This window comes from Gopherus flavomarginatus, chromosome 9 (genome assembly GCF_025201925.1).
Source record: "Gopherus flavomarginatus isolate rGopFla2 chromosome 9, rGopFla2.mat.asm, whole genome shotgun sequence".
NCBI lineage: Eukaryota > Metazoa > Chordata > Testudines > Testudinidae > Gopherus > Gopherus flavomarginatus.
In genome coordinates this window covers 7,345,782-7,361,698 of record NC_066625.1, presented here as the reverse complement: position 1 = coordinate 7,361,698, position 15,917 = coordinate 7,345,782, and the positions used below count along the sequence as shown (strand labels likewise).

Sequence of the window (15,917 nt, the reverse complement as noted above, 5' to 3'; positions counted from 1 at the left end):
CATGCTTAATCTGTACTTTTGCTACAGGTTCCGTATTTGTGGTAATTACAGCATGAGTATATATTTTTACCTTGGTGCATTAGGAAAGGAGATAGGATTTGTTACCATTTTGTGGCATTCTCCCAATAGATACTATAGAATCAACTTTTTTTCCTCTAGTAATCATCAGTCTTAGTCTGTATAAAAAGCATGTTCCTCTTTGCTAGACCAAAGTAAGAAGAGTTTTGTGGAGTGGCTTTGAAGTATCTGCTTAAGTGCTAATTATTTAAATGCCCCATCTGTTCTTTTATCTACTGTACAAATGAAAAATCACCACTCCTTTATATAATCAACCTATGTGGCCATTTCTCTTGTCTGAAAATAATCTGTGGACAGAATAGCAGAGCCCTTGAAGCTAATGGCATGGCAAACAGAACAAGGCATCGAAGGAAATCAGCCTGCAGATTAAAAGGAAGAACCATTGCAGAAGCCTGAGCTTTCTGCTAGATAAGAATGTGGGAAGCTTCTGGTTTAGCAAAGGTGTGTGGTGGGGAGACATGCAAGGCGGGTGACTCGTGCAAGGCAATCTAAAATGCTGCCCCAGTCTTTTCCCTTGGCAATGCCTGTAACAGGAATGACGCTGAGGGGGAGCAGGAGGAGGAGCTGTTTAAGTTAGAGGAGTCCTGCCTCCTTTGTCTGCCCACAGTCTGCCTTCTCCTGGTGGACTGTGCAGTCTCTGAAGTGGGGGCTGAGAACAGGCCTTCTCCTATTACAGTGCAGGGGGGAAGGTTGCCACACAGAAGCTAGTTACAAACTCTTCCTTTCTCTGACTGAGGGTAGCAGCTGTTTATGGGCAGGGGGCCATGGGGGCAGCTACTGACAGGGGGAGGCCCTTTCTCCCCCACAGCAGCTGCACCCCCATGTCTGAGCTGGCTGGGTGCTGCAGGAGCAGGGCCAGCCCCGGGGCTCCTCTGGAGGGAGGGAGCTAGGCCAGTTAGAGGGATCCAGCGCTTTTCAGACACAGGAGGGGCCAACCCCCACCCTGTGCAGCGTGGGGCCCTTTATGCTCCCGGAACTCTTGCAGCGGGGGCGGGACGCTGCGTGTCCCGGCCGGACTGGAGCTCGAGTGCACCGGCCGCCACCCCGTCACGCTGAGGGGGTGATTAGTGCGACGGACGAGCCGGCGGCAGTTTCCGGGCGAGGAGCCGCGGTGGCTGGAACGCGGCGCGTTAGGCCTCTGGCGACCGCTTCGGAGCCCGGCTGCGGCCCCCGCCCGCCGGCGCCATGGGCATCCTGGAGAAGATCTCGGAGATCGAGAAGGAGATCGCCCGCACCCAGAAGAACAAAGGTCAGGGGCGGCCCGGCCCGGCCCGGCCGCGGCGCTGGGGAGAGCTCGCCCCGTCCGTCTGGGGGCGGGGCTGGCAGGGCTTGCCCCGTCCGTCTGGGGGGGCGGCAGGGCTCGCCCCGTCCGTCTGGGGGGCCCGTCAGCGGGGGGGGGGGGCGGCAGGGCTCGCCCCGTCCGTCTGGGGGGCCCGGCAGCGGGGGGGGAGGCGCCAGGGCTCGCCCCGTCCGTCTGTCGGGGGAGGGGAGTCTGGCAGGGCTCGCCCCGTCCGTCTGTGGGGGCGGCAGCGGGGGGGGGGCAGGTCTCGCCCCGTCCGTCTGGGGAGCCCGGCAGCGGGGGGGGGCAGGTCTCGCCCCGTCCGTCTGGGGGGCCCGGCAGCGGGGGGGGGGCGGCAGGGCTCGCCCCGTCCGTCTGGGGGGCCCGGCAGCGGGGGCGGCAGGGCTCGCCCCGTCCGTCTGTCGGGGGAGGAGAGGTGGGTGGCCATTCTGTCAGTGCCTTCCCTTACACTGATTTTTTTTCGTCCTTTTGGGGGCTCCATTTGCACCCCACAGAATGGACTGGATGCCTTTATACTCCCCTACAGGGTGCCATATTGGTGCAAACTAATGCAACTTGCACTCGCTCCTCATGCGTGGTTTACACCTGTGTCATGATGTGTCATTGGGAATAGATTAAATATAAAGACATAAGTTACACCACAAGAAATGAGTCTATAGTAACTAAATAAAGGGGGGAGAAAACACAAAACCCTGTTGTTTTCTCTCACTAGGAATCCTCTCCCTTCTCTATGAGAATGGACACTCTTAAGGCAGGAGCTACCTTTATTTCAGTGTCAAGTATCAAGGGTAGCCGTGTTAGTCTGTATCCACAGAAACAACAAGGAGCCTGGTGGCACCTTAAAGACTAACAGCTTTATTTGGGCATTTATTTCAGTATTTTGTGCCACATCAGGTATAAAGAGCAAATAGGTAAAAACACCAAACTTGATCTACAATGTTAATTTGTAGTAATGCCCTAGTTGCTGCAATTCCTAAACTAGAAACAAGTCACTTGAACTAATAGGGAACTAGGTGCATGTTCCAATGCCATCGCTGGTTATTTGGTTACTAACTATTCTTTCTGTTTAAGCTACCGAGTACCATCTTGGCCTACTGAAGGCAAAGCTTGCAAAGTACAGAGCTCAGCTACTAGAACCCTCCAAATCTGCCGCTGCTAAAGGAGAGGGTTTTGATGTGATGAAATCTGGAGATGCCAGAGTGGCACTGATTGGCTTTCCCTCTGTGGGTAAGGTCAGTGACTATCCGAGTTGACTCTAGCACATGCAGTTGCTAAGTTTGTTTTCACTCTTTTGAAATATGCTTGTATTGTCTGACTGCTAATGTGGAAATACAGAAAAAGCCAGAAACAACTTAAGTGTTTGTTTGCCAAAAATGAATGGAAAGAACGTTGCTCGCACACTCAGACCTGACGGCTAAAACTGTGGAAAGTCTTTCATCATTCTTGCATGCAAAACACACTTGGTGCATCCCAAAACCACAGCAACACCACTATGAAAGGTCTGTAAGAGCAGTCTGGTAACTGACATTCAAGAGAAAATGCCAGGTATCCCACTTCACCGCAAAACTCCCACGCCCGGCATAACAAGAGCACATGGCTGTTAAAACTACAGTCGTTTTCTCCCCATGCCAGTTCAGCAGTCATTGATGTGCATTGTTTCCATGTATCTTTATATATTTAGTGGTGCTGTCATTTGTTTCTATATTTCACGTTATGATATTTTGCATTTCAGTCCACATTTCTGAGCTTAATGACCTCCACAGCCAGTGAAGCTGCCTCATATGAATTCACAACGCTGACGTGTATTCCAGGTGTCATAGAAGTAAGTGTGATTTGGATGGATTCTACATCATAAGTAAGGCTGAGAGTTTGTCACAGAAGTCACGGATTCCGTGACTTTCCGTGACTTTCGCAGCTCCTGGTGTGCCTGGCCTGGGGGCTTCCTGAGCAGCACAGGCAGCCCCTGGGCCAGTTGCACCGGCCGCTGCTGGGGCAGTCTTGGGCCACCATCTTTTTTCCCCCCTGCAGCAGCAGGAGTTTAGGTGTGGGAGGGGGCAGAGGGTTGGGGCATAGGACAGATTGAGTGCTCTGGGCTGCGCTTACTGTGGGGTCCCCGGAAGCAGTGACATTCCCCTTCCTCAGCTTCTAGGCAGAGACATGGCCAGGCAGTTCTGCGTGCAGCCTCTGCCAGCAGGCACCACCCCCACAGTGCCCATTGGTCGTGGTTCCAAGATTTAGTCAAGGGTATATAGTACAAGCCATGGACAGGTCATGGGCCATGAATTTTTATTTACTGCCCATGACCTGTCCATGACTTTTACTAAAAATACCCGTGACTAAAATGTAAGCTGTTAGTAACAAGACCTACAACTTAGTATGTAGGGATGTGCTGTTCCTGATGTGTGTATTCTTCTTACATGTATGGTAGGGCTCAGAACCAGCTTTATCCAAAGGTCCCTGCTTCTCAGCTGATTTCTGTTTTGAACTCTTGGAAGGTCTCAAGCATTTGCAATTAGGTCTGTGGAGCCTGGCACTTTTACAGGCAGCATTGCTCCTCTGAGACAGGCAGCATGCACTAGGATCCGACTCTGCATTTAGAGGGACCAGGCAATAAGATAATTCTCAATTGATTGATTATTTATTTATTTATTTATTTCTTATATAATCAGTTATTGGCACCATTGACCAGATGGCTGGAAGCCTTGACAGATTTATTTTTAATGAAGCTTCAAAATAGGCAAATAGGACAACTCTTGTCCTTGAGGAGTTTTGGCTATCTGTGCCCTGTACATCCATCAGTAAAGCAAATTATAAAAGGCACCAAAGTGGAAAGCATCCTAGTATAATGTGAAATTTTTGGGTCAAAATTCAGGCTGAGTGAAAATAATTAAAACAAACATATTGATGTCAAAACAAGCATAAATATTGTGAGAGATCTACCTTCAACTTCATTATACTGCACGATGTCGTCATTTGAAACTTCACTGTGGCAGCAGGAGTGGAACTCTCATCCTCCTGCTCCATAATCAAGTGATCTTCACCGCTTAAGTTAAAGGAGAATCTCTGTTAACAGTAGTAATATTATGCCTATGACACACAGCTGAGTAATTCTGAATCCAGCCATGAGAACGCAGTGGTGTTTGCACTTCTCATTACAATATGTCACCTGTTGGATCAGATAAGAAACTTATTACTTGTACGGAAAAGTTTCTTTGGTGAACAAAGGACCAAAATAATATTACAGCCATAGTGTGCTCTAGTCTTGTCATTTTGTAGTCAAATCAAGATGGTCTAGAATTGTAGTAGCTTTGGCCATAAACTGCTGCAGTAAAAGGTATCTTGAGGTGGAAGAGGAATTTTCAGAAAGTTATTGAAACAGCTTCATGGTAAAAACTCTGCAAATTGTTTCCAGCTCAGTGGGATGCTAACTTTACTGGGCCAGATTTTGCCCTGTGCAGCCCTATTGATTTCAGAATTTGGCCCTCTGTTTACAATACATTGAGTGCTTAGCTGGTGTTAGGAAAGCTGGTTAAAAGGTTTTGTGCAGGTCCTCAGAATCGTCCACCTTTCTGATTATCTTACAGTACAAAGGAGCAAACATTCAGCTTTTGGATCTGCCTGGAATCATTGAAGGAGCTGCACAAGGTTGGTTAGCACTTACATTCATTTAATGCATGCCATTGCTCTCAATACTGTGTAGAGTTTCTAAATGGTACCAACCTTGCCAGCCTGGTCATGTATTGTGCGAACACCTTAGACTTAAAACCTGAGGTCCTGAATGTAGGGGACAATTGTAAGAGAGTTCCTGAATTATGTAAAGTCATATTATGTTGTAGAAGATGCTTGTTTTGGAGGTGGGTAGCAGAAGTAAGCAAACCTCCATATTCAGGGAGAGTCTTGGCTTTGCTCATCTGCTCTCCTAGTACAAGGGGAGGTCTTTGGTGTTGGTCACTAGAGAAAGAAACTGGAGGTGTGCAGGAGGAGGCTTTAAGCAAGGCAAGAAATATTGTTCAGCTACGATCACCTGGGTGTTTCTGAGAGTTCTGATGTGGCTCCTTGACTTGGGAGCCAGGAATTCATTCCACCTCTTTCCTCTTGCTTCATTTGCCAGTCGCTCAGCTGTGGCAAGAGGCATCTCATGAGGTTCATAGGAGTCTCCTGATGTTTCAGTCTGAGCACAGTGTAGTTTGGTTAATAAATGTCTCCTTTCATTTCTGATCAGAAAGTGTGTCTGTCTGATTTGAACTGGAATCTCTGGGTTTTCCTCTTCACTATTCTGGGTATCCTCGCTTCAGTGCAGGAGAGAGAGAGAATTGCACACACGCTGCTTCTTGGAAAGAAGGCAGTCTGATGGGATTGCAGTGCTTCTCCACTGTCTGCCTGCAGAGGGAGTGCTTGCTCATCAGGAGCTGCATGACCCTCATGCTAGAGCAGGGGTGGGCAAACTTTCTGGCCCAAGGGCCACGTTGAGATTGCAAAACTGTATGGAGGGCCAGGTAGGGAAGGCTGTACCTCCCCAAACAGCATGGCCCCCACCCCCTATCCACCCTCTCCCATTTCCTGCCCCCTGACTGCCCCCCTTAGAACTGCTGACCCATCCAACCCCCGCTGCTCCTTGTCCCCTAACTGCTGCCTCCCAAGACCCCCACCCCCATCCAACCCCTCGCTCCCAGTCCCCTGACTGCCCCGACCCCTATCCACACCCCAACCCCCTGACAGGCCCCTTGAGACTCCCATGCTTATGCAACCCCCCCAGTCCCCATCTCCTGACTGCCCCCAAACTTCTGCCCCATCCAACTGTCCCCTGACTGCCCTCTGGGACCCCCCGCCCTTATACAACCCCCCGGCCCCATTACCGTGCCGCTCAGAGCAGCATGTCTTGAAGCTGCACCGGCTGGAGCTAGACGTGCTGCCATGCTGCCCTGCAGGAACTCACAGCCCTGCCGCCCAGAGCACTGGCGACACAACAGCGTGGCTGCAGGGGAGGGAGGACAACAGGGGAGTGGGCAGGGGCTAGCCTTCCTGGCCGGGAACTCAAGGGCCGGGCAGGACGGTCTCACAGGCTGGATGTGGCCCACGGGCTGTAGTTTGGCCACTTCTGTGCTAGAGGCTGAGTGGGTCACATCCCAGCCCCATGCAACCAAGGAGAATGGATCCTGCGGTTGCTTAGAGCCAAGTCCCTTGTGTGTCTGTGTCGTGCTTTCTGTTGGACTGGCCTTCAAAATATGGTGTGTTTCTTTTGTGAACAAGCCCATATTTCAGCCTGTAGGAGCTCTGAATGGGCCTTGACCCCATTAGCCTGGCCGCCTTCCCAGCGGGTTAGTGCAGCCAAAGCGGGAATGAAATTCTTCCTTACTTTGAAGAAGTCCCATGGGACGGCTCCTGGTTCAAGGGAGCTTTTAGCTATTCTGCCTTCCCACAGATAATATCGTCTCCTTCCTTTGCAGGGAAAGGGAGAGGACGTCAGGTGATAGCTGTGGCTAGGACTGCTGATGTCGTCATCATGATGCTGGATGCCACCAAGGGTGAAGTACAGAGGTGAGCACAGGGAGCAGATTAATCAGTTCTGGGCTGATCAGCCAATGAAAGAATCCAGATGGCTTGATACTTTCCAGTTGCGGAGGCCAACTAGCATATCCGGTATGCAGCATACTAGATATTTACTAATGTCTTAATATAATCTATTTTAGGCTAATAATTTTACTCTTTAATATTCCTGGGATGATCTTCTCACTTTAATCCCTCTCTCCATAGGCATTCCAAAATGAACTCCCTGTGCTGATTTTTGCTCAATTGTTCTTCCACTCTAGCTGGTTCTTCTAAATATTTGTGCATCATGAGGCCACTCTGTTAATGTGTTTCAGTTTAAATGTAAACTTCTGTCGGGGCTTTTTGGCCATTGCTTTAGCAGCAAGATAACTGTTACTGCAGATTATTGCCTGGGCTGGATGACCTGTTGGTAGCTTCCGAGCAAGCAGCCCAGGCTTGGGCAATGGACTTGATTGTGCTCAACAGAAATACTTACTGGCTCGGTAGGCACGGCATTTACTAAGCTTGCAAGGAAACCTCAGTTCTGGCTTCTTGAGGGGAAGAATATCAACATGTGGTCTGTCCAGGGAAGGATAATAGATTACATGGTGGTGTCTTTATTTGAGGCTTCCTCCTCTCATGGCTGTGTTCTTACGTCCCAATTAGAGGCCTTGCTGAATGGGAGGGCCCCAGTCAGTGGTATAGAGGAGTTCCACAGGATGGTGATTTGGAGCTGGGAAACCTCAAGTTGCTGGCCAGTCAAAACCCAAACTTATGACCATTTGTTCCTCTTGCGTGAAGTCCAGTGTACCAACAACTAATTTGCAATGTCTATGCAGGTCTCTCTTGGAAAAGGAATTGGAATCTGTAGGAATCCGGCTGAACAAATGCAAACCAAACATCTACTTCAAGGTGAGACTTTCCAGTGGCCCTGCACAGTCATGGGTTTGTGTGTGTTCAACCAGTGGAAGTACAAATTCCTCTGTGCCTGTGCTCATCCAATGGAAGCAGAAATTCCTCCGTGCCTGTCCCTTTTGTTGTGTCACAGATAACGTGGACTTTACATCTTACAGAATTTTTTAAGGTTCTTTGTTCTATTCATCCAGCCAAAGAAGGGTGGGGGCATCTCCTTTAACTCGACTGTCACGCTGACCCAGTGCTCCGAGAAGCTGGTGCAGCTTATCCTCCATGAATACAGTATCCTTTCCTGAAGGGGAGCCCAGAAAGTGTCTTGACCACCATCTCACACGTCGGATCCACAGCCCACTAGGTGAAGGTGACCTAGAATGGGATTGTATCTTCAATACGAATTCCAGAGCAAGGTGTTCATGCCAACAGGGGGATGGTGTGGTTAAAAGCAGTAGGAGGAGTTTGGTTTGGGGAGTTTTTTTGTTTGTTTGTTTTTTTGAGGGGGAGACAGGGGGGTCGTCTGAGCAGCCCCCATCACACAAAATTAAAGAGATCCAGCCCATTGTGCCTATCTCATGTATTTAGCCAAGAAAGGAAGTTTGGCCTTAATGATGTCCACCTCAGAAATCTTCAATGCAGAGGTTCTGTTTAGAGAAGATTGTTCTCCTGATGAGTTTATCGATGTGATTGTCGGTAACAGAGTCTACATGCCTTGCCTTTATGTGAGTATCCCGGAAACAGCCTTATTTCTGTATAATTAATGGGACAGCATAGGATTGGGGTCCTAAATATAGAATGATCTTGACCTCTTGCATTGAGAGAATCGCTCTGTGTGAAAACCACTTGTCATAAAACTTCTAGGTAACCTGTTGCACATGTGCTAACAGAGTGCTTGTGTGATATGCTGGTTTAGCACATGATTCCAGCGCCCTCTTGTGGCTGACTCCAATGACTATAGTGGCAGGCTACCTACAGCTGATCATTCCTCTTTTAGCTCAGGCGATGTAGAGACTTGTGTTTTGGTGCTGAAAGTTCCATGGCTGATTTCCTCTAACAACCATGGTGTCTGTATGTGTACAGCCTTGGTGCACTATAGATTCACCTTTCGTTTCAGGGGCCCCTTTTGATAATGTTTTGGATTTTTATAATTAGGTCCCAGAACAGACACCAGAGCGTGACCCCAAAGGAAAGAATGTTAAAATGGAAAAACTTGTCAGTAATTTTGAGACTTATGAACTTTAACAATTTACCAAAAATCTTTGATCAATATCGATAAGAGCCACATTTTTTAACAAGCCCCAGCATCTCATTATTGTATGTCTGCGAGGACTGGAAGCTGCAGAACCTCATAACTACTTGTACGTCTCATATTTGCTTGCAGTGTCACTTGAATTGACTTTCTAAAGTCAATATGTTCTTTTCCCTTTTGAGTTAGGTTTATAACAAGATTGACCAGATATCTATGGAAGAAGTAGATCGTCTGGCTAGGAGACCCAACAGTGTTGTGATCAGGTAAGAGCTTACAGGCCTCTCAATCCATGCCTCCTACAGGCTCTGCACTAAGGCAAGTTGGTTTACATTTCATTAATACCTTCTTCCTTTGCTGTCCCAAAGAGGGGCGCACTCCTTGGCACACCACTTAGCTGCTCTGGCTGAGGGTGAAATTCAACAAGTACCCTGTCATTTTTAACAAAATATTCAGTGGCCTCTATTCCCAGAGAGAGGCAAATCTGCTATAAGCTGCCTCACGCCAGGCATGAACCAGGTCTTTGCAGTAGTTATGTTATATTATCTGTTCAATGAAACTGATGGGTTCTGCCACTTTGAAGCTGGCGTACTTCTGGAAAGCATTGTCAGTTTTCCCATACTGACCCATCAGAAAGCTTCACCTTGTCATCTAGCACTTAATAGGCTTTGCAATCACACCTCTTTGTGGATTCCAAGTAAGACAGAATTTGGGCTGCTCTTTGTGGAATAGAATTACACTAAGCCGAGATGTTTGTGGTGTTTTGCAGCTGTGGGATGAAGCTGAACCTGGACTATTTACTGGAGAAGCTGTGGGAGTACCTGGCGCTTACCTGTATTTTCACTAAGAAGAGAGGACGTAAGCAGAACACTGACTGGCAAAAGAAGAGTCCAAGGGGGAGATTTTCGGGAGTACAATGGGAGTTGGGCACTATCTTCCCAACTCCTATTGACTGTCAATGGGAAGTTGGTGTGATGGGTTGCCCCCTTTTAAGGTGCTACCTGATGTATTGAGATACCACTGAGCTGCCTGTTCTGCCAGCCTGGGCCCCCTTTAACCTGTCTTCCTAGCCAGACTCTTAAGCCTCCTCTAGCACACCCCCAGGCAGGGCCACACGCAGCTGCAGAAAGACACAGACACAGAGGTCGGCCTTTGCCTCAGCACTTGCGTGCCCACCTGCCATGGAGTACAGACCCAAAGGTATATTGTCTTGCTCTGGATAGAAAAATCCGCACAGCACAAGCTCATAAAAATTCACCCTCTCCCTCAATGTGAGGAGAGAGATGCACAGCTTCTTGAACCCCCCAGATATAAACTGGCTTATGTTATAAACAAGAAATAAGTTAATTAACTACAAATGACAGATTTTAAGTGATTATAAGGGATAGCAGACAGGACAAAGCTGATTACTAAGCAAATAAAACCGAACGCCCAACTAAGCTTGATTCACTAAAGAAAGAGATTGCAAAATGTAATTTCTCACCCTAAATGTTGAATTAGGCAGGATGCAGAGTTTCTGTAGCTCTGAGTTCCAGTTATTCTTACAGACTGGACCCCTGTCTATCTGGACTCACCCCTGCCTTTCCCTTCAGGTTAGTTCCTTTGTCCCTTCAGGTTCTTTCAGCAGTCCCACTTATTTGCACATAAGCTTTCATGGGTAAAAATCCTCACTTATCTGAAGAAGTGAGGATATTTTACCCACAAAAGCTTATGCTCAAATAAATCTGTTAGTCTTTAAGGTGCCACCGGACTCCTTGTTGTTTTAGTATAGAAGGAAATACCTTTGGTACCTGAGAGAGAGTAAATCAAATCTTGGAAGTACTGTCTTTGAAGATTATGAATTGGTTCAGTGTATTGGTCTTCAAAAGTCCAAGGTAAGTAGCCAGTTTGTATTTCTTCCCACTGGAGTGTGTATGGAGCTAAGTAGGCAGTATAACTCCGGTGAATGGCTGCTTTGTATGCCAGCCTGCTGTCAGGTGTCATGGGAGCAGGGGGGGATTCAAGGAGTTGTACATAATCAAATGCATTGTCAGATTATGTTAAAGGACAGTGATCAGGAAAGCGATATTATCTTTTCCCTTCTTGTTTTTCTGTGCTCTCTAGAGAGACCAGACTTCACAGATGCCATTATTCTCCGGAAAGGGGCTTCTGTAGAGCACGTGGTAAGTAAATAACAGAAAGAAAGATCTTTCTCTGGTGGTAGAACAGCACTGAGTCCAAAGCAAACTTCTTACCCGAGACTGTTGGTAGGATTTTGTATATTTCAGGTCATCCTATGAAAAAACACATGTTGATGTTTTGTTGCCCATTAACATTCCTTAGCTTGGTCTAACTAAGGTATAGAAACAAATGTTTCTTTCCTGGTAATGTACTTTACAAACATTTTTACTAAATAAAAGGTGATGAAGGTTGTGATGGGTTGGACACCTCCCCACTCCCCCTTCTGGCATACCACCTGATGTACTGGGGTTTCACTGAGCCCTTCCTGCTCCACCAGCCTGGATTCCCTCTCCCTGTTTTCCTGAATTAGACTCCGCAGTCTCTTGCAGCGCGCGTGTGCGCACACACACACACACACGGGTAGGGCCACACCCAGCTGCAGACGCAGACTGAAGTCAGCCCTGTGAGAGGATTCACCCAGCACTCATGTGCACACCCCCTTTGTGGAATAAACCAAAATTAGTACTGTCCTGCGCTATATAGAAAGATCTGCACAACGAGAGGTTGAATTTTTATGCACTTACAATGTGACGAGAGATGTGCACAACTTCCCCCCCCCCAGTTAGAAATTGCGCAAACTGGGTTTTAATAATAAACAAAACAGATTTATTAACTATAAAAGGCAGATTTTAAGTGATTATAAGGGATTACAAACAGAACAAAGCAGATTATTGAGCAAATAAAACAAAACAGGCATACTGAGCTTAAAATCTTAGAGACTCCTTTCAAGAAGTAATTTCTCACCCTAAATGTTTTTAGGCAAGTTGCAGAGTTTCTGTAGCTTAGAGTTCGTTATTTCTTCTTAAAGACTGGACCCCTGTCTCAGTCTGGTCTCGCCCCTGCCTTTCCCACAGGTGTGTTCCTTTGTCTCTTCAGGTATTTTCAGCCGTCTTTCTTCTTGGATAGGCGGTGGAGGACAGTCCAGATTAACCCTCTCCCCAGCCTTTCAAAGGATTTTCCTAAGGCGGGAAACCTTTGTTTGGTCCCCATCCGTCTACAGAGGAAAAATACCAGCAGTGTCCAAGGTGGTATTTAGTACTAGGTGACAGGACCACCTGACCTTGTAGTGTCACAGCTATGTCCCAGGACACCTCTCTGGAAGAAGAGAGATTAGTATCTTCACAGTCTTATTTTTTCTTCCTAATGGCCCATCAAGGCTGTGATGGCTGGTTGTCTGGTGGGTGTCTGCCAAATACACACACAGTTGTAATTGTCACATAATCAGTATTCCGAACTTTAGATACAGAAATGATACAAGCAAGACAAATTGGATGGTCACAGTCAGTAAATCTTAACCTTTCCAATGATACCTTACAAGACCCATCTTGCATAAAATGTTAGTCCATATTCATATCATCATCATATTTCTATGAAGAATATGGGGTGTAACGTCACAAAGGTAACTTAATAGAGTTCAGGGAACAAGCCGAGGGAAATGATGTGACTTTTGTGATGCTATTCCTGGGAACTTTGTATGGAGAAAACACGATTCTAGTACATTTACTTTATGCTCTTTCTGCATTTTTGAATGTGGCTCCGAAGTTGCCTTTGCAGTATACAGCATGGACCCAAGGTGTTCCTGTCTGTAGTGGCTAGATGTTAATTGAAGACAGCAGTGGGTACTGGAAGTCTGGGTAAAATCTCCACTTATCTTGGGAGGCATGATTAGTTGGCGCTAATAATCAAAAACAGTGTTTTCAAGTCTAATTCTTAGGTGCTCAGACACCACAGTGAGGGGCACAGTATAAGAACTGGGATAGAATAGAGGCAGATATATACTGAAGCATTATCCTTTGACTGTCACACACTGTCTTATTGCAGTGCCATCGAATTCACAGAACGTTAGCCAGCCAGTTTAAATACGCCTTGGTGTGGGTAAGTGACTACTACTCTCTGAATTTGATTTGCCTGTATTTGAAGTGTCCGCTCCTAACACGTTTTAATTTGCTTTCTCCTGGTTTAAAGGGAACCAGCACAAAATACAGTCCTCAAAGAGTAGGATTAACTCATTTGATGGAGCACGAAGATGTCATCCAGATTGTCAAGAAATAACCCTCTTAGCCGCTGCTCACTGGTGCCTGACCCTGCCTTAGGCTGTAGAATCAGAACTGACTTATTGTGACCGTATAAAAGCCAAAAAAGGGAATATGTGCGCCAAAGCTACGTAGGCTTCCATGAAGCTTGTTCCATTGGAGATGGGAAGAGACTAAGGATACATTATAACAGGTGGGGATGGGGCATAACAGGTTGTGACATTTCGTGCAAACAAGCTACCTTGCCTCGCATCTCTAAAAGTTGGATCCTGGAGCCCATTTGTTATGATGAGAAGAGAATTCTCTCCCCGGCAGCCTCCTGTACCACTGCAGATTTCACATACACGTCTGTCTGTTATACCGGCTTTCTCGATCAGTCGGAATCTGTGGATTTCTCCATGCAAATATGACTCTTCTCTTGGTGCCATTGATACCAGCACTGAGAGATGTTACCTGCCATTCATTGGACATTCCTGTCCTTTAATGTAAGTGTGTCATTAAAGCAAACCTTTCCCTTCTGCACTCGCCCAGTACGAGGGCTGCTAGAATTCACAGCCTTTCTAGCTTCCATGGGTTTCTTAGTTCTGCACCTCAGTGGCTTTAGACACCAGTCTCCCACCTCTGAGTCAGCCCTAGGCTGAGCTTTTGAAAGTCCCACTCTGTCAAATTTAAAACCAACATTTCATACCTCTTGTTAACCCTCTAACATAGCCTATAGGGTGTCCTGATCCAATCAGTACTGTTGGGATGCACTTTCCAGCTCTCTCTATTAACAATGGGATTGACACATGGCCAGGCCACAGGTGCCATAGCTACATCCTAGAAGAGCACCAAGAGGATTCATTTCTGTCCGTGTCACGGGTCAGAAAGATGGCATTAGGCATTTCCTAGTGGGAAACCTCTGCCTTCTCCTTCCACCTTTTTCTGCCATAGTACCTGAGGTATAGTTGTCAGGACATCACTTGTCTCTAAATCATGCATCCACGGCTCCTAAATCATAGAAATAGCTATTCAGGCTCAAATCCCATTCTATGCTGTGGCCTTTTTTGGCTATAATAAATGAACAATAGTGCTTCTTAATGGAGATCTTTCATCAGAAAACTTGGATTTTCTAATCATGCTTTATTAAATGTTGTTGCTAACAGTTTATAGTGTCTGCTAGATACCGGCTCTTTCTTTCCATGAGCAAGAGCCTCTAATAGCTTTTACTTTTGTGATAAAATAGGTCAGTCCTAACGCAGAATTCTGAACCATGAAGCCTGGTTTGAGGGCTAGGTCCTGTGACCCCAAGCACCTCCTTCATGCTCCTCCTAAACTGACTAAGGATGAAATGGCCAGAAGCGTTTTATTTAAGAAAATATAAGTTGCTATTTCTTGTAAATTATACACTTTTCTCTCGAAGTAGACATGGGGACACTTGGTTTGTCACCCCTCTCTCTCCCTCTTGGCCAACTGAGATGACAAGGGGCTGTGTGGTGGAGTGGATTTTGATTGTAATGTGTCATAGAATTTAAGGCCAGAAGGGAGCCACTAGGTATCTAGTCTCACCTGTATCTCTCAGGCCACCAACATCACCTACACACTAACCCAACCCTGAAATGAGACCAAAGTGGCATTGTGAAGAGTGAACAAAGGGCTCTCTACAGATGGAGAAGAGCTGGACGCATTAGGCCTTCCTCGCCTGACATGGATAAATTACACAAGAGCCAAGCCACAAAGGTGACTGAGCTTTGTAGGTTACCTTCTATGTTAATGATTTTGCTCACAGCTGGAATGCAGAGGGAATCAGGGCTCAGGTAGAAGCTACTGGAGAAAAATCTCCAAATTAGCTGCATTATGCCTGAGCTGGCTTTCTAATGCATGCACTTCTCTCTGCTAATTGAGTGGGATGCTGTTCCAGCACATTGACTCACCCTTTCAATTTCCTGTGAAGGTTGCACAGGCCAAGACACCATGACAGAGCTTTTCTTGTTTCATTTTTAACTGTTTCAGGGGTGCTGGTGTTTAACTAATAAACAAGGACAATGGAGGAAAGCATGTGCCTGACTTGATAGTCAGAATGCTGAACTGCACGTCTTCCTCAAACAGGAGGGGGGGCGGGGGAACAAAAATGTTCAAAATAGCTTGTTAAAACTCACATTGTAAAGCTTAAAAAAAAAACAACACCCCAAACTTGCTGTGGTTAACAGAAGGCTAATCATTACATCTGTCTTAAATTAGCTGGTTCTCTCAAATGTAATAATCTGATCACTATTGGAACCACTGTCAATTTATCTGAGCTACTCGCCCTATAGTTGGGGAAGCCAATCATTTTTCCCCCCATCATAGTCCAAGTGTATAAAGCAGCTGAACTTTGATTAATCTTGGCAGGGAAGAAAACAGAAACAGATCAAGAGCAGCTAATTCTGCTGTATGCATGAGCAGCTTGAGTAAGCAAGCATTGGGTCACGGTCACGGTCACTCAGCTGGAAATAGGAGGTTTTTTTACGTGTTTCCATCTTTTCAGATTAACTGCAACCCACGTTTGCTGCAAGCATTACAGTTTAGTATCAGCTGTGAGAGCACATTGGGCTGAAGATCTACATATAGAACCTTTACTGGA

General features: G+C 46.6%; 1 protein-coding gene across 1 annotated transcript; it reads left to right on the top strand.

Annotated features, from left to right (window-relative positions):
* Positions 1–1,159: 1,159 nt before the first annotated feature.
* DRG2 (developmentally regulated GTP binding protein 2) lies at positions 1,160–15,349 on the top strand. Its single transcript, XM_050967878.1, has 13 exons — positions 1,160–1,327; positions 2,450–2,610; positions 3,111–3,200; positions 4,963–5,023; positions 6,826–6,916; positions 7,747–7,819; positions 8,014–8,104; positions 8,441–8,538; positions 9,252–9,328; positions 9,832–9,920; positions 11,166–11,224; positions 13,104–13,157; positions 13,248–15,349. Exons 1-13 carry the CDS (start codon positions 1,264–1,266, stop codon positions 13,332–13,334), a joined length of 1,095 nt encoding a protein of 364 aa, XP_050823835.1. The 5' UTR covers positions 1,160–1,263; the 3' UTR covers positions 13,335–15,349.
* Positions 15,350–15,917: the final 568 nt, after the last annotated feature.

Bases quoted from the DNA above. Each gene is read 5' to 3' on its own strand.
- DRG2 (XM_050967878.1), top strand. From the start codon at position 1,264: ATGGGCATCCTGGAGAAGATCTCGGAGATCGAGAAGGAGATCGCCCGC. The intron at 2,611-3,110 runs GTCAGTGACTAT...TTTGCATTTCAG, and splicing joins GCTTTCCCTCTGTGGGTAAG to TCCACATTTCTGAGCTTAAT. The intron at 11,225-13,103 runs GTAAGTAAATAA...GTCTTATTGCAG, and splicing joins GGGCTTCTGTAGAGCACGTG to TGCCATCGAATTCACAGAAC.